General features: G+C 38.2%; 1 protein-coding gene across 2 annotated transcripts in view; it reads left to right on the top strand.

The window, feature by feature from the left end:
- Positions 1 to 25166, top strand: part of LOC127649356 (uveal autoantigen with coiled-coil domains and ankyrin repeats protein-like) — a 108053-nt gene that overhangs the window by 41167 nt on the left and 41720 nt on the right. Inside the window, exons 1-2 of one of the 2 annotated variants that reach the window (XM_052134423.1) lie at positions 22138 to 22487; positions 23098 to 23228. In XM_052134423.1, coding sequence (XP_051990383.1) covers positions 22452 to 22487; positions 23098 to 23228 — 167 coding nt within the window. In that variant the 5' untranslated portion in view covers positions 22138 to 22451. Of the gene's footprint in view, positions 1 to 22137; positions 22488 to 23097; positions 23229 to 25166 lie in introns of those variants that run through there. The other variant, XM_052134415.1, reaches the window with a different exon arrangement.

The raw sequence follows: 25166 nt of genomic DNA, 5'->3' as shown, positions 1-25166 counted from the left end.
GTGTGACATTTCTTTGTCTCTTTCACACACCTGCGCTTCTTGTGTTCCTGTCTGTGCTTCTGTTCTTCATGATACTGATAAACTCTTCTTATGCCCATCAGAGTTTGCCTACTCTGTTTTTTTTGGTTTGTTGTTTCAAGTGTTGCCCTGAGGCCAAAGTAATATTGGGTCAAACGAACATTCTTCAGGAGTTCTTGCTCTTGTTTTTTCCAGTGGGATTTTGTTGAGACCTAGAGTGAGGTAACATGGGTCATGCAAATATTGTTGTACTTGTAATGAAATATGCAGCCCATTGAACTTCTGGAATGCTTTGAGCAGGTTTGCAATCATCTCTTTAATCATTGGTTATCTGGGTAGGATATAGGTCATATTAAAATATGTGATTTAATACATGCCAAGTAATTTGGGCATGGGTTGGTGTGTGTGCTTGCATAAGCAATTGTCCATTTTAGTCCGTTAGGGGGCTCCAGTGTTATTGTGGGGAGGACAAGAATTATAATGCACGAGAGAAAGTGCAGTCGTGCACTGCTGTTTTCTGCTATGGACCAGAACTTGGAGCAGACAAGGTCACTGTAATGCAATCCCAAAAATCTGAAGCATTCCCCCAGGCTGTTATTAAAGAGACCATTTCTTTTTTACTCTTTTTGAAATGGCTTCTCAGATATTTCACCACTCACTTTCATTCTCTCCCTCTATGCTATGCATTTTTAATCAAACAGAATAGTTATGATGGTCTGGTTTGCAGCTATGCCCTGTTTTCATTTTTGAGGAACTTTCTATAGTTTCAGCCTATACATGCCTAATGTATGTACAATATCGGAATACTAAAACATCCAGTTTTTTATGTAGTCACTTTATTGGTTTAAATCCGTGACTAGGGGTTCAATCCAATTCAGATTTTTTTTTGGGTCACGTTTAAATTCCGAAACTATTATTGATAATTTTTTGTTTCCCTTATTGATCATTCTGTTGTGCTAGGGTAATACACAGTAACTTCTCACTTTGACTAATGTTTTAGATTAGGGCAATCATGCCCCTAAGTGAAAAATTGTAGGGGCACAGTCCAAGTTCTCTTTTTAGTTTTTTTTTTATATATAACTCTTAATGTATTTTCAAAAGAGCATGCATATTCACAAGCAGGCATTCAAAATGACTGTCACCCACTTAATTTTCCACATCCACACGTAGTCATTTGCACTCGCAAATACAAGAGTTATCACTCTCACTGTAGAGTCCTGTTTTGAGGAAATTGCAGTGATTAGAAAAAAATCCATATTAAAACCAAGTAACTGTTTTGTTGATGTAGTTACAGCCTTTTGCATGGATGAATAGTCATCATGAGAATTTTTTTTTTTTTTAGAAACAATTACTATTTCTTTTAATAACATACTGGCCCTGTACATTCAGTATGAGTGAGCTGTGAACATAACATTCAGTGTTCATAAAAGTTTATAAGAGTATCTAAATTTTTTTTCAGTTTCTTTCTTTAGAACCTTGAACAAAATATATTTTAAGCACAATACATTTTTTTAATTTATCATACATTTAAATACAATTACAAATACTTCAACTTAATTCTGTTTGTGTAAAGCATTAATCATTTTTTATAGTATTTAATTATTAATTCAATTCTATGCCATGCATTATTTTCATTCATTTATTAATTTTTATTTTCACTACAACCACAACTGAGGTTGCTGGTGCAGGATAAGTTATTTTCTTCTGTGGGAGTGCAGATGTTAGCTTCTCCTCTCCTCACCAGCATAGGTATTAATAAAGCAGTTTAATTGGCAGGGTTGTTGCTTCAGAAATGTATTCAGCATCTCCTATGTGCTTTCCATATTGTTGCAAACATTACAATACATTTTTAAATGTGTGCACTGACAAGTGAGACTGGCAATGAGCAACAGCCAATGTAATGTAGAGAGTGCACAAGAGAAAGAGGAGAGAAATAAAAACATTTTACCCTAACCTAACCCTAATTTCTGCACCCACCCCATAGCGTCTTACTTGATTCAGAATCGTTGAAGGAATTCCAATACAATGCTGAAACTTCCTTTTCTTTTTCTCCCACCCTTGTCATTGAAACATTTAAAAGAGGCTCTTTCTAGAGCTGTCTAAAACTTGGACCCCTAAATAAAATTTGAATGCAAAGGCTTTTTATTTTGGCTCCTTGACACAGGAAGGGACCTTATTTAATTTGTTTAGAATACAAATTAAAGGGGGGTGACAGAGTGAGAGATATTAGTGAGAGTGATTCAGTTCAGAATTTATCCTTCTCATGCATCAGAGCGGTAATTGGACTCTGCTGTGGTGGAATAAAGATGCCTCTGCTCTGGTGGAATGAAGATGCCTCAGCTTTGATAAAGACGTTGGACTGACTGGCGCCGGCCAACAGAGGACGATCTCAGAAGTCATGACTCCCCAGTATATAGAATCCACTGTGCTATGCTATGCCACCCACAGTCTATTCATGCATATTAAGGTCTTTCTCACACTGTCTCTATCTTTTCCTCCTGATGGATTGATGAATAAGGCATCTGACTTCACTCTGACTGCTTTCTGTCTTGTTCAATGTTTATCTTGTCCCTCTGAAACATTCTGAGCACAGTGACCCTACATTGATATATCTGTAATGGTATTTCTTTGCTTCACTCTATTTAATATACATTTTTATATAAAGTGTTTGCTTTCTGCTTGTTGCATTCTAATTAATGAAAACATCTTACCCTCAGGCGAATTTTTCATGAATTCTTGCCAAGTGCATAACACAAACACGGGCTCAGGAATACCAATGAAACCACTCATATCCGATTGTATTCTCACAATGTTAGTTGAATAATGACCGCTCTGCTCTCAGACATGACTTGCTTTTAGTGCAAAAAATTTTTTTTTTTTTTGAAGGATCGTCAAGCACTTAAAAATTATAAGAGACTGCCATAACACTTAATGATGTTAGCTGTCAAAATAAAAAATGAGCAACAGGGAAAATAACGCTGCTGCTAAAAATATATAATTTAGATTGTCAAAGATTGTTTTTAATATGTGCTGAGAATTAGTTGGGGGACAGTGGTGGCTCAGGGTTACTGACCAGAAGGTCAGGGGTTCAAGCACCACCAAGATCCCACTGTTGGGCCCTTGAGCAAGGCCCTTAACCCTATCTGCTCCAGGGGCGCCGTATCATGGCTGACCCTCCACTCTGACCCCAGCTTAGCTGGGTTATGTGAAATCTAATAAATTATATGATGTATACTAAAAATATATATAATAAAAAAAATAAGAAAAATTGTGAATAATGTGTGACCAAACTAAAGGATTCTAAGGATTCTAATTTGGCTATGATTTAGGCAGTGAAGGTTTGCAAAAGAAGGCACTGCATAGATCAGCAGAAATCTGATCACACTCTGTACCCGGCTGTCGGAAGTAGAGAGAAACCGCATGGAAATGGTTTGACCACTGGGTCAAAGGTCAGAAAAGAAGTCTGTGATGAAACAGCTGGACAAGACTAGAAGGCCCAAATGTGTCCGTGTTCCTGTCTGCTCTCCAAAGAACAGCAGATGGGAGGGGTGCCTATTGCACGCTAAAGCAGAGCATGAGCATTGCTGAAGCAGCACTTGGCAACAAGCATTTAGCAGCAAACAACGCTTGTACACCGGCAGGGTTTCTGCTGCATAAACTTCAGAGCTCTGTAAGTTATAAAATGGTTATCAGGAGTAAACATTTGAGGATTACTAACTTGATTGTCAGACAACCTGCTTTTTTTACTAATGTAATTTGTCCTAAAGTTAATCTTATTTTAAATTAATTGTTTCATGTAATTTCACTTCTCTCACAATGTGTAGTAGGGTTGGTAAAATAAATTAATCTTTAATTTTTTCAAACTTCAGGATGATTAACGATTCATGTCGATTTTTCAACTTTTAGATGCACTCAATTAAAGTAACTTCAACATGATTCATATAACATATTTTTTTTTATGCACTAAATGCAAACTGCACCTGGTTAGAGAAATCATTCTGTTCATTATAGCATAGGTGTGCAAGGAAAATGCATAAAAAACTAAGTGCACCACACAGGCAGTCAACATGGTGTAAATGTAAAATAAATGAAAAAAAAATTAATCGAATTGATTTTAAATAAGCCAGATATTTAGAAATAATAGTATAAAATAAGAAATATGCCAAAATAATGCGTCAATCTAGGTATATTTTTTTATCTAAACCAAGTCTATCTAGAAACTCAGGTTTATCTAGAAGATGTTTATAATACTAGTATATCAAACCATTTGAATGTGTAATTATAAACACCTGCAGATAGTCCAGACCTCAGACACATTTGCAGTCTAGACAAGCTTTTTTTTTTTTGTCCTGTTTAGATTTGGGAAATTAACACATGAAAAAATGGACATGGAAAAAGTGAAAAAGCGGTGAAACCTGCAGCCTTGACCTCTGAGCAGGGGTGCAAAGTAATGAATTTAAGTAGTTTAAAAATGTTATACTTTTACTTGAGTATATTTTAAGTGATGTAAGTGTACTTTTACTGCGCCATTTTCCCACCATGTGTGTTCGCTACTTCCCTGTCCTGGATTTATTTTCATCTATCAACTTGATTGGCTATGGAGAGTCTCGTGACTCCCATCAAATCACATTTAAAAAAACTTGAACAGCAGCTGCAGATCTGGCGCCAACTGTGGAGAATTCCTCAAGCAGTTCAATACCTGAACATCTCGGCCTCTGGCTATTCGCAGTGAAAAAAATCCAATTGCTTGATCGTGTCATGTGAGTTTAACTTGCTCAAGCCAGATATCTGCATTAATCCTGCCTCTAATTTGAAGAAACCTGTCGAGGTAAATTTCATATTTCTGCTTATTAGATTCTCTGTGTCCATAACGTAGCCTGTAATTTAACTATCATTGAGATTATTAATGAAACGTTATCAATGGGGCTGGGCAATAAAATGATCTAGATGTCCATGTTAATTACCCGGAAAGTGAGATGATAAAATTATTTCTAATTATGCTTAGCATTTATAAAGATCAACTTTTGCTGAGCAATACTTCAGCAGAACATTCCACAAATCACAAACTTCAGAAAATTGTGCATCATGCATTAGAATGAGAAAACAACTATTACTTAAAAAAAATACAATGACTAAATCGATGTGGAACATTGTATCTCAAAAGGAGGACCCTCATGCCATCTGTCTATGACTTTCTTTCTTTAGAACACAAATTAAGATTTTTTTGAAGAATTGTTCAGATCTGTAGGTCCATTATGCTGATTTGTGGAGCTTCAATATTTTAGCACTGATTCGCTTTCATTGTATGGACCAAAAGATTTGAGATATTCTACTAAAAATCTTAATTTGTGTTCTGCAGAAGAAAGTCATACACATCTGGGATGTAAAGATCTGTGAGTAAATAATTTAAATTTTTGGGTGAATTATTCTTTTTTTAAGCATGATGTAGCCTCTGTACCAAACCACTTTTCCCATGCCTGCTCTGATCTTTTGTGCAGGACATGACTTGCCAAGTGATCCTGCTTATTCAGCATTTTGTTTGCATTCCTTTCATTGCTTTGAACATGTTTTCTGCACAACAATAATGCTCTGTCAGCATTAAGGGAAATTTAGACCCTAGAATTTCATACATTTACAATTCAAAATGGTGATCCGTGTATTGAAAATAACTTTTTAATCTTTTAATTTCTGATATCATGTCTCCCTTTTATTTTTTGGAATCAGATTAATGTAGTGTTTATCATAGATAAGTGATGTATTTTATAAGTTGGCCTACTCATTAGTACTTTTAAATGAGCTACTCTTTTACTCTTGAGTAGTTTTTAGGACAGCTACTTTTACTTGCACTTAATATTTTGGGAAGTAACTGTATACAATTTTTTAGTATTCCAATATTATCTTGCAGGATTACTAAATTGCAAAAGGCTTTTTTAAAATGTTAAAATCCGCATTTACCACTTCATTCGGCACTGTGTGAGCATGAAGCGCCTTCTAGTTGGTATGTGCGGAACATGCTGAGCAGCACAACAAAAAATATGCTGTACACTTGAAACCCATTTTATTGATCAAAGAAAATAATTGCTATCTATTTGAATCATCATGATAAAAGGATCTGTGGATGTTTGGTTCACCCATTAATAGCCTGTCTAAATGATTTGAAGCACTGGAGATGTAACCGGCTTTTAAAGCAGTCCATGTTGTTATCCTGTTACATTCATTTGGAGCACGCACACATGTGCAGCTGATCAGATTGTGGGTAGTGCCAAGCGCAGTTTTTTTTTTTTTTTTTTTTTTTGTTCTTTTCATTAAATCAACCTCGATTCTTCAATTTAAAAAAATAAAATAAAATGTGTGCGCATAATTTCAAATTAATTAATAAAATTGAAAGCGAAAAAAATCACCCTACATTGCATTCATGACCCTATGCCTGAAAGAACACAAAATATTGTATTATTTTATGTACTACTTATGCATGGTCAGGAGCAGATGTAAATTTAGTTTGTACCAACTAACATTTTGAAAATACGAAAACTTTAGTCAATGTATGAGAATTTACACCATAAGGGCTTTACGAACCATATACACATTTGTTCTGCTCCTATTTAATGAACAGGAAAAAGCTTGTGGATTGTTTACATTTACCTTATTATAACATTACAAAGACCTCAGACAGCTGTTTATTTGCAACCTCTCATGTATTGTTTTTGCTAAGTGTAATGTCACCATTAGAGGGGTCATATTGACTTTCCTATAATTCTAACTGAAGATTAGATAATGTGTGAGAAACGGATACGCACTAACTCTGTTAGCTTATTTCCAGTGTTGCCATGGCAGCAGAATGCGGTGTCAGTCATAATGGCCACTTCTGTCAGACGGTGGCTGGAGACTGCTCTTGGCCAATAGCCGACGCAGTTAACTAGTGTACATATAAACAACCCACTTTGCTGAGATCATCAAGATGCCATTTGGGAGGTCAGCTGCCTAATTAAAGCATCCGTTCAGCCCTGCACTCAACAACAGACACTGAGCTTTTTGCATGGTAGTAGGCCTTCAAATAGCCCACGGTTTACAACAGTGTGCACTGTAATAACAGGTCAGACCCTTAACTCGATTTAAATAAGCACGATAGGGGCTCCATAGTAGCTGCCAGAGATGGGAGGGCTGCTTTAAAATGTATTTCTGTACTAATTACTTGTGAAAAATGTAATTACAATTCTAATCCAAAATAGCATAATATATAAGGATCATAATCTTACAATTTTAGATACTTTAAGATTACCTAAAGTCTGCATATTCAAATGAAGATGAGAAAAGTGTAATCCCCTTGCAGTCAGTCTAGGCAATCATTGATATGAACATACTGTACATCCCAATGTATATGTAATGCACACAATCAAACTACAACTGAACTAATGTTGTAGTAATGTAATAATAATTGTTCAACTGGAATGGCAATAAAAAACTGAACAAAGTTGTCGTACTGACCACATTTACATGCACTTAAGAAAATCCCAGGGTTTTAGCAGAAAGTGGTGTTCTGAAACGGCAAGTAAATAAGAACGCTGATTTCCTTACGCCGTTTGAGGGATTAAGAGAAAGCAGTTTAACACACCTAGGATTCTCTTGGAGAACACAGATTATGCATTTAAATGGCCACATTAAGCAGAGTTGTGATGGGTGTTTGAAGAGTGCACATGCCTGGAACAGACCTGCATAACAAACATCAAATGATGGAGCCCAACAACATGTCAGCGCAGTGGAAATAGTTAAACATTTCTTGGTGTCCAATGGGGAAACTCACATGCACTAAACTCCCATTTATACACACAAATGTAAAATATTGACCTGTCGCTAACGTCCGCTTATACAGTATGCGCTGGTACATTGGGGAAATCAGAGAGTTTTACATAAGAGGGAAACCCCACTATTGCAGTGCAATTCCACTGCAGGTCACGATAGAAAGTGAAGGAAACAAACACCGCAACTACTCTGGAATATCTGTAAATGAAGTGAAGCAATGGAGAATAAAATAGCAAAGTCTTCCTCTGATCCCATGTTTGTTCTTTACACAAGCGTCACTCAAATGATTCACTGGTCGACCTGAGAAGGGGGTCTACCTCTATTAAATTTGCTGCTTAAATATGGGAAAATGGGCATCCTGAAATATTTTTATCTTATTGTTTCATATAAAACAAACAAAAAATAAATCTATTTTACACTGTACTTACAATGGAAGTGAATGGGGCCATTTGTAAATGTTAAAATACTCAGTTTAGCTACAAGACCTAATATTCATTTTAATATGATTTTAGTGTGATAATCGCGTGCTAAACTTTTCTGTGTGAAGTTTTATATCCAATTTTTCTCTTTGTCACCACACTGAGGTGCAAAACTGTGTGTGCACACGTGCGCTGGCCTTCATAGGTGCTCGCTAACAGCACTTGCCCCTACAGTCTGTTAAGGCTAAATGGGGAATCCTTGTGTGTGTGTGTCAGCCGGCAGAACATTGGGTCTCTTCCGCGTCTGGTTGACCGCTCTGGCTCTGACCGCACAGAGAATGACAGTTTTGGAGTTTGAGCTTATTTACATGTCACCGGAAACTCACATGACCACACGTGCCACTCCCTAAACTGAGACTGACTTGTCATCTTTTTATTAGCGGTGTGGAAAATGGGCAAACAGCTCTCAGAGAGAATGGGCTGTCACGTCCACACATGCACTTATTTATTTAATACAATCGTAGCATTTGCCATCATATAATTGCACAGGCTGACATCTTGAACGTGATTGCGATATGATTAATCGTGCAGCACTAGTGTGTGTGTGTGTGTGTGTGTGTGTGTGTGTGTGTGTGTGTGTGTCGTGTGTGTGGAATTCAGAAGTTTACATACGCTTAGGTTAAAGACTTCAAAAACATTTTTTTACCACTCCACAGATTTTATATTAGCAAACTATAGTTTTGGCAAGTCGTTTAGGACATCTTTAGTACTGTGAAAGTTTTTCACACGTGCCTAAAACTTTTGCAAAGTGAGGATTCCTTAAAATAATAATAACATAGTTTTCATTAATCAATTAACAGCATACAAAGTTCAGGGCCCTATAAAATCCGTTTTATTTTTTCCCAAATTCCGTTTTATTTTTTCCCAAATTCCGTTTTTTCCGTTTTAATTTTTGAAAATTCCGTTTTTTCCATTTTAATTTTGGTTATAAATAAAAGTGCTCCATTAGCTTTTTCTTTCAAGTAAAAAAATAGGACCTCTCAATTTCAGAATTATAAAGTATTTCATAAAGAATCATCTTTTCCATACAGTACATTAACGTGCATCAAAAACAAGGCAAAATACAGCAAGTACTCCCTGAGTTATACAATTAAAGTTGACTTTGTCATCATGTAACAGACAAAAACTTTTGATCAAAAGTAAAGTTGTAGGACTAGTTAATCCTTGTGAGCTAACTTTCTTCATTTAAGCTTCCCACCTATCAGAAACATCACCATTGAAATACATGATTGCCAGCCTCTTTGTATTGAGTTCAGTGAGTCTCTCTCGAATGTTGACAAAACTTGCAAAACAATAGTTCACCTGACACGTAAAAGTCACGAGGGAACTGCTCGGCTCTGTACTCAGGGCTTAGCGTCGTGTTTCTCAACTTTTTCGCCGAAAGCGGAGCTGTGGAGAGCCGCTTCGCCATTTTTTCATTGTTTTGATGGGGGAGGGTGAGGGGGAGCTGAAATGACGGAGCGGGAGGGGCTGTGTCGCCCAGATTTGCGTCCCCCGGTGTGCATTTCCCCCAGACGTACGTTCTTCTCCCACACAAAACAGAATTTCATTTCAAATGTAAAAATTCCGCGAAATTCCGCGTTTACACCAGATTCCGCGTTAATTTGCCAATTCCGCGATTCCGTGATCGCGGAAATTATAGGGCCCTAAAAGTTCAGTAAACAGAAAAAAAGGTGAATCAATATTTGGTGTGAACTCTTTTGCCTTCAAAACAGCACCAATTATCCTACATACACCTGGACCCAGTTTTTCTTGGTTGTTGACAAATGGGATGTACCAAGCTTCTGCCACAGTTCTTTTATTTATTTAGGCTGTCTCGAATGCTTCAGACTCGATGTTCTGTGGGGGCCATGACATCTGTTGCAGGGATCCCTGTTCTTAGCTTTTCTGTTTGCAAAATGAATGATTGGGGAGTATAAAATGTATATTTTCTATTGACACTAAAGTAGCAGATATAAATTACCATCTTAAGACAAATATTTTTGTGAAAAATCTTATGAGCCTAGACTTTTGCACTGTACTTTGTGTATGACACAAGTAATTTTTCCAACAATTGTTTACAGACAGATTGATTCACTTTTAATTGACTACATCACAATTATACATACAAAGTTTACATACACTAAGTTAACTGTGCCTTTAAACCGCTTGAAAAGTTTCAGAAAATTATGTCAAGCCTTTTAGACAATTAGCTTCTGATAGGAGGCGTACTGAATTGGAGGTGTAGCTGTGGATGTATTTTAAGTCATACCTTCAAACTCAGTGCCTCTTTGCTTGACATGGGAACATCTAAAGAAATCAGCAAAGACCTCAGAAAAAAATTGTGTAACTCCACAAGTCTGGTTCATCCTTGAACAATTTCCAAATGTCTGAAGGTACCACGTTCATCTGCACAAACAATAGTGTGCAAATATAAACACCATGGGACCAAGCAGCCACCATACCGCTCATGAAGGAGACACATTCTGTTTCATAGAGATGAACATGGGTTGGTGTGTAAAGTACAAATCCAGGGCTCTACGCTAACTTTTTTTTCCAAGGAGTACATGCGCTCCTAAATGAAAAATGTTTTATTAACGATTTCTTACATACAAATTTATACTGCGTGTACTAAGGGACACACATCTGTGGAACAGCACATACCACCACAATCACACATTGACCCATACCTACTAGAATCAAAGGATATCAGTTGTCCTGCTGCTTTTGTTTGTTGACTGTCTGGCATGCTTTGAGGTCAACCAGTGATCTCCCATTATGTCAGCAATTTGACCGATCATCTCCGCTCATTTTACATGTGGGATTAATGTCAACTTTATTTGGTTGGAACTTAATGTCAAATTTTTCTGGTTCGCACATATCTATTTTTAGGGGCAAATGCAAGTGAAATACTCTCACTCTAGAGCCCTGTAATGAATCCCAGAACAACAGCAAAGGACCTTGTGAAGATGCTGGAGGAAACAGGTAGACAAGTATCTATATTTGCAGTAAAACGAGGCCTATATCGACATAATCTAAAATGCTACTCAACCAGGAAGAAGCTACTGCTCCAAAACCACCACAACAAGCCAGACTACAGTTTGCAAGCACATGGGGACTTTTTGGAGAAATGTCCTCTGTTCTAATGAAACAAAAATTTAACTGTTTGGCCATAATGACCAGTGTTCTTTTTGGAGGAAAAGAGTGAGGGAGACTTTGCTGCAGAAGGGACTGGTGCACTTCACAAAATAGATGGCATCACAAGGAAGGAAAATTATGTGGCTTTATTGAAGCACCATCTAAAGACATCAGCCTTAGTTAAAGCTTGGTCCCAAATGGGTCTTCCAAATGGACAGCGACACAAAGCATACCTCCAAAGTTGTGGCAAAATGAATTAAGGACAACAAAGTCACTGTATTGGAGTGGCCATGACCTCAATCCGATAGAAAATGTGTGGGCAGAACTGAAAAAGCATGTGCGGGCAAGGAGGCCTACAAACCTGACTCAGTTACATCAGTTTTGTCTGGAGGAATGGGCCAAAATTCCAGCAACTTATTGTGAGAAGCTTGTGGTAGGCTACCCAAAATGTTTGACCGAAGCTAAACAATTTAAAGGCAATGCTACCAAATACTAACAGTGTATGTACATTTCTGACCCACTGGGAATGTGATGAAAGAAATTAAAGCTGAAATAAATAATTCTCTGTACTATTATTCTGAGGTTTCACATTCTTAAATTAAAGTGGTGATCCAAACTGACCTAAGACAAGGAAAGATTTCTATAATTAAATGTCAGGAGTTTAAATGTGTTTGGCTAAGGTGTATGTAAACTTCTGACTTCAACTGTATATATGTAAGAATAATTGATGATGGACAGTTGAATTATTGAAAAATAGTGCACATCCAAGGTTTTAATGCAGTCACAACGCACAGTGGAGTGACCGTTGCACCTCGTTACGACATCGTTCAGGGTTTTATCAAGAATTGTTCTGGTTTTTGTCGCTAAAATTCTCTTGTGAGTGGAACTACTTATTTCCGTCATGGATTCAGCTTTATGCTATAATACAGCTTAAGCTTTCGTTGCTAGTTCGAAGGCATCATTTTAGAACTAGCAATGGAGGATTCAGGTTTGCGCTGCTTTACTGGACAACATGCTGGTGTAACAAGTTAGTCTGTTTGTGTGTGCGTGGGTGTTTGTGTGCGAGTTTGTTTTTGAGGGATTCGAAAGAGAAGCTCAGAAACTGCAAGTGATTCTGTGCGGGATTACCTTGAGTGTTGCAGCTCTCGTCAGAAGGAACCTCGCAAGAAAATGCACTTCTCAGCAGCAGTGAGCAGCAAGTGTTACCATATTTCCATTTGTAAACCTTAACTGTTTTTAACCCGTCTTAGATGCCGGTGACTGACATGACTGCTCTATTTCTCACTCTTGAGTAAGTGTGTGTGTGTGAGACCTTAAGAGACAAGAGTGTTTCACACAGATATTTCAGATAATGTAGAAACTGTTGTATTGATAACAGTGCTTTGATAAAGCTCAAGCCTTCATTACTAGTTCGCAAACATCACGCTTGTACTAGCAACGGATGATGCGCTGCTTTTCGGCACGTGTGTGTGCACGAGCGAAAGAGAGGGGGAGGGTTTTGCATAGTTCTTTCTATTCTAGCTATGAGAGGCTGTATAGGGAAATGCATTAAAACAAAGTTTCACATATTTATTTCAGATAATATAAACTGTTGTTTTAAGTCGTGGTGGGTGCGGCGGCTCTTTGTTGGTCATGAAATATGTGTGTGTGTGTGTGTGTGTGTGTGTAAGAGAGAGAGCCCAAGGATGCTTTTCAATCCAAATTTAAATACATTTAGGATATAATAGGCATAGTTTGCCTTTCTTAACCAATGTCTTTGTTTTTATTTGGTAATTTTTTTGTGCTAGCCTGTATGGCTCTTTGAAATAATTTGGCAAAGTGATATGGGACCATTATGCAGTCAAGACCTGGAACTACTTCATAGCTGTGTGTGTACTTGAAAAATAATTGTCCAACTTAGAGTGTCCGTTGTGGTGAACATTCATCCAGACAGGCACATGAAGGTGTCCTGTGTTAATCTACGTTTGGAGTAGATGAATCTTCCATGACAGACCCTCTCTCCTCTTCACCTTTGTGACCGAGTACCAGTGGGCGAGGCCTAGGGTGTGACTTTGTAAAAGTGGGTGTTGTCTTGCTGTAGGCAGTTTTGTTTTTTTTTTTTTACTTGTTCTTTGACTTCACAAAACACACATTCCAAATGTGCTGTTTCAACCGCCTGGTTTATATAAATGCTATTTTTCTGTTATGGAGGAAGTTTTCATATAGTATAATATAGTTTTTATAGTATAATTACCTCCTTGTATGCCAAAAGATCAAGGACATTTTACACTCAAATTTACAGCTAAAAAAAAATGCTAGTTTTAACAGATGTAAGTGCTTATAAAATTATAAGGTTCACATTTATGCCTTTTTAAAACTCTACAAAACGTGCATCACTCTAACCCTGATTTATGCTTTTTTTATTTTTTTATTTTTTTATTTTAGAAAATGAGATATGAGTCAAAATAGTTTTTGCTGTAATCAACATTAAGCTACAAAAATCCTGTCAATTGAACTGAAGTTATATTAAACCCAGAATATTTATTCAAAAGTGTTGCAGGGAGAGGTGTCCTTTTGTACATGTGATAGTCAGTGGCGGTTCTGACTCTCATTCAAATTTTGCAACTACAAATGTAAGCAACTGAATTTGTGATTTGATTTACATGACCTGTACTGCACAGCACTATTAACATCCATTCCTCCCCCAATACTTTTTTCATTCAAAACTTTTTCATGGGTGGATGGATATAGAAGCTAGATGGAAGCATAACATGCTTCTTTAAAAAATTTACCAATTTTCCAAGAGAGCTGCTGGTGGAATGGAGAGTCTGCAGTTTTTTTTAAACAATATGACCTGAGATGTTTTTTTCCTCATGCATACTTTGGGTGGTTGACAATTCATCATCCCTTTTTTTGGTGTTTAGAGGATATTACATCAGGATACACACACAAACACACACACACACACACACACACACACACACACCACCTCCCTTCACATTCAGCAACCCCCACCCCAGGCACGGATTTAGAAAGCAGAGGCCCCTGGGCACAAAATCTTGGAGGCCCCCTCCCAGAAATGTTCAGAAATATGCTTGTGGAGACAGAGACGTCTGATAGATCACCCTTTTTTTTTTCTTTATTTTACAAAAGCACAAGATTTTGTTGTTATTGTGAGTGTACACAAATAAAAGTAGACCCTTTAGTCTCTAATGATGTCTTACACGGAAGCTTGATCTCTGACCCACTTTCTGTAGGTCTGAATTTTTAGAATATTGAATTTGGTGTTCTTATTTTCTTCTTCATCTTGAAAACTTGAAGCTGTATTTTTAAAACGGGATATTTACAGTGTAAGAATTCCGAACCAAAAATGTGCTGTTTGAAAATACATATTTATAAAATTGTGCCATTAAAAAAAACCAATTCAATTTGGTTAAATATGAAATGTCCAGGATTGGAGTTTAAAAAATTCTAATTCAAACCTATTTAAAATAAAACGTAATATTACATTTGGCAAAATCACACTTATAATTCAAATTCAAAAGTCTATAATTCAGATTTACACAATTCAAATTCAAAATTGTTTTGGCAAATTTCTGGCTCCATAGAGAATGACTCCCACATATTTTGCATTGATAATTCTAGACCGCATATCTGGTCATAAAAATGAACAGTCAACATTAATACAACAACGTTACATGATTTAAAAAGCAACTTATCATACGGGACAGAGGGGTGTTGAAATGTGGGTGTTGGACTCTAGCTAAATCAGAAAAAATATTTAAGTTGGTCGGTGTACATAGATTCGGAAGGCTTCGGCGCCGATCTGGCGCATCTATAATAATCTGGATTTTTAATAAAGGGAAAAGTAATAGATAGACCTACATTTTGAGGCTGTCAAACTGGTAATGTATGTTAACCTACCTTTCACCACCGGGTCTCTGCCGCCTTCAGCGGCTTCCGAAGCGCCTATTTCAGTTTCGGTCTCTAGCGGAGTCGGAGACTGTGGTGGTGGGGGAGCATTTGAACAGATGTCTGTCACTCCAGCCAGGCTGTGGTTCTCTGTCTTGTCGTGCTGGTGCTGATGCTCAGGTTCATCTGAAATAGCAAGGCTGGAAGTTGCGCTAAACTCCTCTTCGCTAGCATCACTGCAAGCGCTGCCAGGCTCTTTATTTGCGTCGAGCTGACTTTGAAAAAAGTGGAAATGGTTGGAATATTTCTCTTAATTAAATCCTCTCTGCTATCCTTCTCCCTTTTAGCTTTTGGATTTGTGGCTCCACTGCTCCACCGTTTTTTATCCATGTTGTTTGTTTTTTCGATGTCCTCAATTCTATTTTTTTTAACACTATCTTCTACCGCCGGTCTTGCCACTATCAACAGTTTCCACGGTAACCTGACTCATTGTCATCATCAGACACAGCCGACAGAGCCAAAAACTGATCATGATACTTTTTTGTGTGCAAATAAATACTTAACACACATACACAAACACACAAACACACACTCATTAATTAATTTAATTTAAAAAAATTAAAGGATGAGGTCACACAGTTAGTGGGGTCTTGGAGGCCCCCTACAGGTTGGAGGCCCCCGGGCACCGGCCCATCCGGCCCGGTGGTAAATCCGGCCTTGCCCCACCCCCTCTGTAGTTGCATCAGAAGGTGACGTCTGCCTCCAGAAGGTGACGTCTGCCTCCAGAACTTTCTAAATTCAGTGTGACAGCTCTCTGCTCCCTCTGGGGGGGCTAATTCTCAGCAACTACTCATCTATCTGTGGTTGGTGAAGCAATTAATCAGACCTGTTGATGTGTGGATGGCATGTTGCAGGTCTGGTGGGATGAGGGATTTTCTGTGTTTAGAATAGGGGGGGAAAATGAACAAAGCAGATGTAAAAATCATGTGATTAGCCTGTTTTTTATTATTATTTATAATTGTTTTTAGATGCAGGTGTCCTTGTTGGGGACAAGAGGGGGTAAATTGGGGGGAAAAATGGTTGCGAGAGTTATTGTTGTGATTTTCCATTTTTCATCTTGGGCCATTAATAATTAATAGCTGTCAACATATGACCTTGCATTGAAACTGTTTCCCATACTTTGTATTGAAACACATTCGATTGCTTTCTCTGACACACATATTATCTGCTTGGTTTTGCTCCATTTCTCATTCAATTTCAATTCAAATGCGCTTTATTGGCCTCTCTCTGTCGGTCTGTCTGTCTGTGTGTGAGTGTTGTCTTAGTCTATCTGCTCTTGTATCTTTAGCTTGCTTCCATATGTTTTGATTTATTGGCATGGACAGTGCCATAGTTTGCTGTTTCCAGGCAAGACTTTTTTTTTGGGGGGTGTATGTGTGTGACTTGGATTGGGGGTAGGGTTTCATTTTTACAAGGTGTTGACATGAGTTATAGCACGTAGAGTCATCCAGACTGCCTGGCAGCCAAGATCCAACCTAGATACACCATCCAACCAGAGAGCTTATCACCTCATACCCCCATCAGTCATATTAACCTGTTCCTGCTGCGGATAAAACACAGCATAGAGTGCATCACATTTTTGTCTATATTTCATGGACGCACACAAAGTAATCACTACAAACACACCCTATTACTTACAACCTTGTAAACAAACCAACCTGTTCCCACTTGTCCCATAAAAACACTTGTGAGCAAATTGCTTTTGTTCAGGCATTACATACAGATTTATGACATGTCTACTAGCCAGAGATTTTTTTTATCAAGTATTTATTTATAATTAATTGACACAAATAGAAAATTTCATGATTTAAAAAAAAAAAAATGAAATTCACACCTTGACAAGGTATTGCACATTGAATAAAATGAGTTTACTTATGTTTGTACTTTTTTTTTTTTTTTTTAAGCAAATATCCCATGTATTGGAGAGACCCAAGGGACCACATATCTAGGGATGTATAGAATATACATGCGCATATACTTACGGTTACTTGCTGGTAGGATCATGAGGAATTTGCATGTTCAATTTTACAATGGTCATAATCCACGTCCATGGAAACGTTATAAGGAAGGCACCAGATTCACCAGAAAAAGCTGTTAACATCTATGCAGAACAGTGAAATAATTTTTATGAATGAAGTGCATTCACATCATAACATTTTGATTTAACAAGCACAATAGTGTCTCAAAGAAAGTGAGGACTTACTGTCATTGCATGTTTGTGCTGACATCAAAGGCTTTTTCTCAGTTCACACTGGGAGGAGGATCTCCCCCAACATTAACCTTCTTTGGTTCTGTTTGCAGTGAATCACCAGCATCATTCATGAATCTTCTTGAAGAAATCATTGATGGTAACAGTGATATATTTGCAACTGGAAGAATCTTCAGAGAAGTTAATAGAATTCCTGAAAAAGATCTTTGGCCGTAACGCTGCAAGATATTCCAGATTTGAAAGCTATACGACACTGTGCAGGCGTTTTCAATCCCCCCCGTTGGAATACAAGTGCATCTCAAAGAAATGTGAATATCGTGGAAAAGTTGTGTAAAGTGAAATATTTACAGCCTTTTTTTGTTGTAATCTTGATGATTATGGCTTACAGCTCATGAAAATAAAAAAATCCAGTATCTCAAAATTTTAAAATAAAGAATTTATATTATAGAAATGTCGACCTTCTGAAAATTTTTAATTTATGCACTCAATACATGGTCGGGGCTTCTTTTGCACGAATTACTTCATCAATGTGGTGTGGCATGGAGGCAGTCAACCTGTGGCACTGCTGAGGTGTTATGGAAGCCCAGGTTGCTTTGATAGTGGCCTTCAGCTCATCTGTATTGTTGGGTCTGGTGTTTCTCATTTTCCTCTTGACGATATCAGGTCAGGAGAGTTGGCTGGCCAATTAAGCACAGTAATACCATGGTCAGCAAATCAGTTACTAGTAGTTTTGGTACTGTGGACAGGTGCCAAGTCCTGCTGGAAAAGGAAATCAGTATCTCGATAAAGCTTGTTAGTATGAAGTGCTCTAAAATATCCTGGTAGATGGCTGCATTGACTCTCGACTTGAGAAAACACAGTGGACCAACACCAGCAGATGACATGTCACACTAAATCATCACTGACTGTGGAATATTCACACTGGACTTCAAGCAACTTGTATTCTGTGCCTCTCCACTCTTCCTCCAGACTCTGGGACCTCGATTTCCAAATGAAATGCAAAATTTACTTTCATCTGAAAAGTGGACTTGGACCACTGAGCAATAATTATTTGCAGTAATTTGTGCAAAAGGAGCCCCGACGTATTGAGTGCATAAATTAACATACTTTTCAGAAGGTTGACATTTCTGTATTATAAGTTCTATATTCTAATATTTTGAGATACTGGGTTTTTGATTTCCATAAGCTGTAAGCTGTAATCAAGATTACAACAAAAAAGGCTTAAAATATAAAATTTGTATGTGTAATGAATCTAGAATATATGAAAGTTCCGCTTTTTTTAATTAAATGGCAGACATTTTTTTCCACCTGTCTCTAATTCCAGTGAATATGGGGAGAGCAGCATATAAATGGCCACACCACCAGCAGTGGCAGTGAGAGTCTGGCACAAGAAAGCCTACGATGCTTTTTAAGCTAATGAGTTTTAATGTTGTTGAATCTAAATGAGTTTGACTGTCTACTTGCCTCCTGAAACTGTTGAACTTGAAGTGGCAATTAAAAGCCTTACCTGTGTCTGGAAAACCCGCTTCCCTGTGTCGTCCTCCCCTAGTGTTGTGGAGTCTTTCACACCGGTGCCGAATCCCAGGATTGAAGTTGGAGGACACAGGAAAGCATGTTTTCCAGACACAGGTAAGGCTTTTAATCGCCACTTCAGGTGTTTACAACTTTCAGACTCAACATTTTCAGAGGCCCGTAGACAGTCAAACTCATTAGCTTCACAAGCATCGGAGGCTACTTGTGCCACTGCTGGTGGTGTGGCCATTTATATACCGCTCTCCCCATGCTCACTGGAATTAGAGACAATTGTTCGACATAATCTAGCTCAGGTGTAAGTGCCCTTACCGCATTCCCTCACTCTGGACGGACACTCGACCACGCTGCCAGAGTCATACTTTTTGGAACCCAGTCAACTTGAATATTGTTATCATTAATATTGTTTGTATTATACAATAGTAATTTCTGTAATAAAATATTAACTTCACGGTGTTGGGAAATTGCTATGCGGTCCAGTTAATCTAAAGAGTTCTAAACCGTCAAGCTTTTATCTTGACAAAAAAATACAGCAAGTGTTTCTCTGTAGCTGAATTCATAACAGCAATTTAATATGCCCCTTATTTTAGCTTCTCTATCCACAAATATCCACTGCCATAGGGTGTATTATTTGTAGTAACTTGTAACAGACAAATATGTTTGGAATTACACAAAAGTGAAATTTAAGTAAATCTGGATCGCTTTAAATATATTGCGCACTCAGCAAACGTAAGGAAATGGAACCGAATTCTGCACATCTGTTTTTTTTTATGCTTATCACAGATCGTTGTGGTGCACAGAACTGCTATGAAAGCACGTATACAATACAGACTGTATCCGTTGCGAGTCGCTCAAGTGGCTAGGCAAGGAAGCTGGGCCTGTCCAGTGAAGCAATCGCCCCACGTGCCTCAGATCCACGAGGCGAGCATGTTGCGGCCGCCAGACCCATTATACCTGGACCTTAGCCTCTCTGCACTGGTTGTTGTTGTTTATTATTATTATTATTATTATTATTATAATTATTATTATATTCTTCAATAAATACCTCTCCGAGGCTTGATGCCACACAGACTTTTATTTATTTATTTATTTATTTAAAGGTTTAAGTGCACACAAGGTCATATCGATTTAAAAAAAATATATATATATTATTTGTGCAGCCCTACTATACTGTACGTTTAACTCTGTGATTAAAAAGAACCAGCTCATAAGAGTCATTCTTTCAGAAAGAGTCTACACTGGTTACGCTGAATGTTTCATGCCATAGATTGAAACGAATCCGCTCGTAAGAGTCATTTGTTCAGTAATGAATCGTAGCACAGGACAAAGAACTGGTTTTCTGTTCAGTGTGCTACACATACTGGATATATTTGAAGCATTCCAGACTCATTTTAATAGCAAATTTGCGTAATTCCACAAATGTTTGGTTGCTACAAGCTACCTTACAAATCTAAAACAACCTCATGACACCAGCTTTTTGTTGACCAAAGAGGAGATGAGAGCATTTCACTGTAGGTTTTATTGCAAATCCTTTCAATGCAAACACAAATGTCTTCAGTTTTCTGCCAAAAATGCTTCTGCCAAAATAAGGATTTAAGGGTTTAAACTGACTACATAGCAAAGCCATGTGGAAGTTATGAAATTATTGCAGAAATAAAATGATTACTGTACAATAATATACACATGTAATTTATATACTTGTCTAGTTTATTATTATTAATTGTATCACAACAGTAAAATATTCAAGTTGACTGGGTTTAAAAAAAATGGATAAAGTAGGCTGAGACCCTTATACAAAAAAAGACATAGTGGACAGGTGAAATGTGAATGCAAATATTATTATTTGTTTTACTACTATTTGCTTCCTGATAGATCCTTAAATTTTTTTTTTTTTTGTTATACAAGGTAATACAAGTTTTATTTTATTTGGTCATGTGTGTTTTAGATGGCTTGATTGAATAGGCTATAAACACCTCTCAGCTGTAAATCAATGTCCTCAGTAGAAGACAAAACCGAAATAGTCTGTCTGTCTCGCCGCACTATTGCTTTATTTAAGGGAGCAGACCCTATATATGCGTCCAATTCAGTTTCATTGTTTCTATGGGACAGAGTAGGTTGAAGGTGGATACTTTACACCCCCTCACATGACATTCTATATGTGTATGTATTCTCACATGTATACTGATATATCAGTGCCAGAGACTACAGTGGGGGTTGAGAGGCACATTAAGGGGTAACTGATCTTCCCCATTGGCGCTGGTGTGAAAATCGAATGCGTCCCTGCTGCCTTTTTGAACCTCTTTGAAATATCTCACCAAATTAAAAGCTGACGTCTTCCTTTTGGAAATAGATCTTATGCGCAGTGTTTATCTTGAAGATACAGAAATGGTGAGGGTGATTTTTAAATGGGGGTCCATACGGCAGACATCTGATTGTAAAAAGCCGACACTAAATCCTGCTACTGTGCACTGCGTCCATCAGACCGACCCCTGTTTGTGAGGACAGACACTTCGAGTGAGGCTGCAAGCGCCTCAGATTGCAAGGTGATGACCTGGTCTGGATCTGAGACTTTAATCTCCCAGAGATTAATGTTTCTGGCTTTATATTCGGGTGTCGTTAAGGAGGGGGATATGTTTCGGCTGCACTGAGGTTCCTCTCATTTGGTTGGCCTTGTTTCTCCTCTCACGCTCACGGGTGTCAACGTAACTGTTACTCATGGACCAGAAATGCTAGGATGGGTTATTCTTAGCAGTTCTACCCCAATCAGTCATTGGAGAAAGGTCTGAGGGTCAAAAAAATATAGAGGTAACTAGCCTGAAGGGATTGTCTGCATGCTGTTTATAGGGATATTTTAGATCTGGAAGATCACATATTTACCTCCAGAGGCTGGACAACCCTGCCATTTGGCATAGAGGAGCACAGCAGATAGTTAGGAGAGAGTGGCAAACAACATAGTTTTGAGAAGATAGAGGCTGTGCAGACAGGATTGTTTTTGAAAGGAGAACAGTGAGGAGAAGAGACAGACTCAGCCCCGGAGGAGGAGCTGCTGTCCCGGGGCTGGTCCCTGTGTTACAGCGGCTCTCACTCTGTGTGTTTGCGTGGCTCTCGTACCGTGATGAAGTCTCAGGGAGAGGCTGTGGGCTGCGGAGAAGTTGGAGGACTCTGCTGAGGTTTTTCACCCCCCTGCAAGGCACAGGGCGCCTGCTGGAGAGGAGGACTCCACTGAAGACCACAAAGACTGATATACACTCGCTGGCTGAGTGTTAATTTTGTTGGAAAGGGAAAAGGAGAACTACTTTTTTATATATATTTATACTTCTCCAGACTACTGCAAGAGGACCACCAAGATGAGTCAGTGGCTCAAATGCACCTCCACGTACTTTGTAGGTATCGAAATCCTCAAGTGTTGCTTTTAAAGTTAAACTTTGTGTGTGTGTGTGTGTGTGTGTGTGTGTGTGTGTGTGTGTGTGTGTGTGTGTGTGTGTGTGTGTGTGTGTGTTGAACTGACCATGGGGGAGAGTGACCTCTTTCTCCATAAATGCAAGGAATGCTGCAGATTTCTCTTGGAGAGTGAACTTTTTTTTATTTAGATTTTTGGAGCTCGAGTGTCTTTGAACAACAAGTTTAAACTTGAAGCACTCAGTTTTGCAATATCATCTTTTGTTGATGCCCAATCTTTTTTGCCAAGTTTATATGTGAAATGCGCATTAGAAAAATCTCTATTATTCTCAAATCAGCTTTGCTTTTAGTTCTTTTTGTGTGCCTTTTCAGATCCTAATGTAAGTTGAATATGTGGTTTGTGCAATAGGGTTGGTCACATTCCTTCATTCAGCTTATTGCAATTCTTATCACCACCCTGATAATCAGGACATTCATGCACAATGCATGTAATTTCAACGCCTTTATTGAGGTTGTCAATACTGTCTTAGTACATTCAATTTTCTTAACGTCATCATATTTACAGACCTCTGTGTGTTTTTCTCTTTCCTGTAGAACACAGACTGGAATAAGTATGATGACAGGCTGATGAAGGCAGTGGAGAGGAGGGAGGTTGACAAGGTTGCTGCTGTGCTTGGCAAGAAAGGCATCATCCCCACCAAACTCGACGTAGAGGGGCGCTCTGCGTAAGTTCCCTGTAGCACACATAAATGGCCACATTCACATTTTCCACATACTTTCACACTTTTTGATGGTTCGGCTTGTCTCTTCAAAAATTACTTTAATTGTTCTAGTTATTACATGTAAAGTTTTTTTTTTTTCTTGTTTTGAATGACACAGGATCTCTATTGTCTGTCCACGATCTTTATCACAGATATACATATTTTCATAGAGCAGATTGGTAGGGATTTGGACTTGGTATTTGTCTTTACAGAGAGGATGCCTGCCCTAGGGGCTTGGGCCATTGTCTTCATTTTAGATTTTATACTCCTTTGCTGCATGTTTTATTGGCAATACTAAAGTTTAAAAGTATGCCAGTAAATAACGAACAACCTATTCAGAATCATTGCCTCCTGTATTGTTTTAGGGATAATTGCTGTGTTTGGAAGCATATGGTTGTTATTTTAGATCAATTTAAATGTTTTGGTGTTTACAGAATTCACACAGATTGGCTTGGTGTTGAGTCTAATTTTGGAAGAGGCTTTTTGTGTCTGACAAGAGATGAGTTTGAAATGCTGTGGCCATGAACGGACCAGAAGAGCCCAAAACAGCCTGGATCTCATGGGCCAGAAGTGGGTCTTCAGTAATAAGAATAAAGCTATGCTTGAGTACAGGCTGAATTTAGGATCTGGGAGGGTTTTTACATTTTTTGGTAAAATGTCATGTTAACTGCTATTTTATCTTCTGAAAGCTTGCAGTCCAAAGAACTTTAGATGATGGCTTTTTATTTTAGGATGAATGAAGAAAAAGTATTTTTGGGGTCAGAGGTGATTCTTTGAACTTTATTACTCAATAGCACTGATCTATGTTGTACTATATTACATGGTCATGCAGTTGACTTGGCAGATTAACGGGTATTTTTCCTGCTTTAGAATGCCAAGTTGGCCTCCTATCTATCCTTGATGTTTTACTGCCATGACAGAATGTATGTAAGGCACATACGGGCGTATTTCAGCTCAATTTAACCACAACTTTGTTTCGTTCCCTCATTTACGGACGCAAGGTTCCCCTTTGGGTATTTTTGTCATAGTGTGAGATTCTTCATGCTCTGTTGGGAGGAGAAGGGCTTGACTTGTAATAAGGTGCTAGAATTTCTCAGGACTAAATCAAGTGCATTTGCCGCCGGCAGAGTCACTGGGTTGGTGTTATAGTGTAACGGAGCTCAATTAATAAACACCATCCTGATATATGAAACGTGCTTGTGGATGTCCGTGCACCCTAATGGCTGCCAAATGGCCTGAACATTAATGTATGCAGCCTTTTTGTGCAGAATCATGTCAAGTGGTAGGTGAACAAATGCATGTTAACTTTGGATTTGTCTAAATTATCTGTTCATACATAGTAGGACCCCACATACAGCCTGTTATTCCTCCCACTGTTCAGAATAGCTCACAGACACAGCCGAATAGACCACAGGGATTTTAGAGTGTAACCCAGTAGCTCTGATGGGTTAAGTAGTAACGTGCAGTTAGTACGGTGTTTATTTTCATAAAAAAAAAAGTGTGTGTGTGTGTGTGCGTGTGTGTGTGTGTGTGTGAAACCGAGCATGGAATACACCTGCTTACTAACGAACCGGTATCTCAGAGGAAACATAGCCTAGCCTCTGCTGTGGCTTTAACCTTTTTCATACCCATACCCACATACTTCTATATACAGTAGTGTTATACCAGAGCTATTTGGAAGATATGGGCCACTTCTATTAAAATGAATTTGAGAAATTGGAACGCCCAACACTCAACGGATGTCTAAAAGGACGTACCGCCTTACAGATAAAGGAACCAAAAGATGCAGACAACGCCTGTCAATCAACTTGAGATCGTGCATGCGCATTAGCTATACAAGCCGGGAAAATTTAGTTTTTTAGCATAATCTTTGGAAAAGCTGGACACTGTTAACATTAAAAT

This window comes from Xyrauchen texanus, chromosome 1, assembly GCF_025860055.1.
Source record: "Xyrauchen texanus isolate HMW12.3.18 chromosome 1, RBS_HiC_50CHRs, whole genome shotgun sequence".
NCBI lineage: Eukaryota > Metazoa > Chordata > Actinopteri > Cypriniformes > Catostomidae > Xyrauchen > Xyrauchen texanus.
This window is presented reverse-complemented; position numbering and strand designations above follow the sequence as displayed.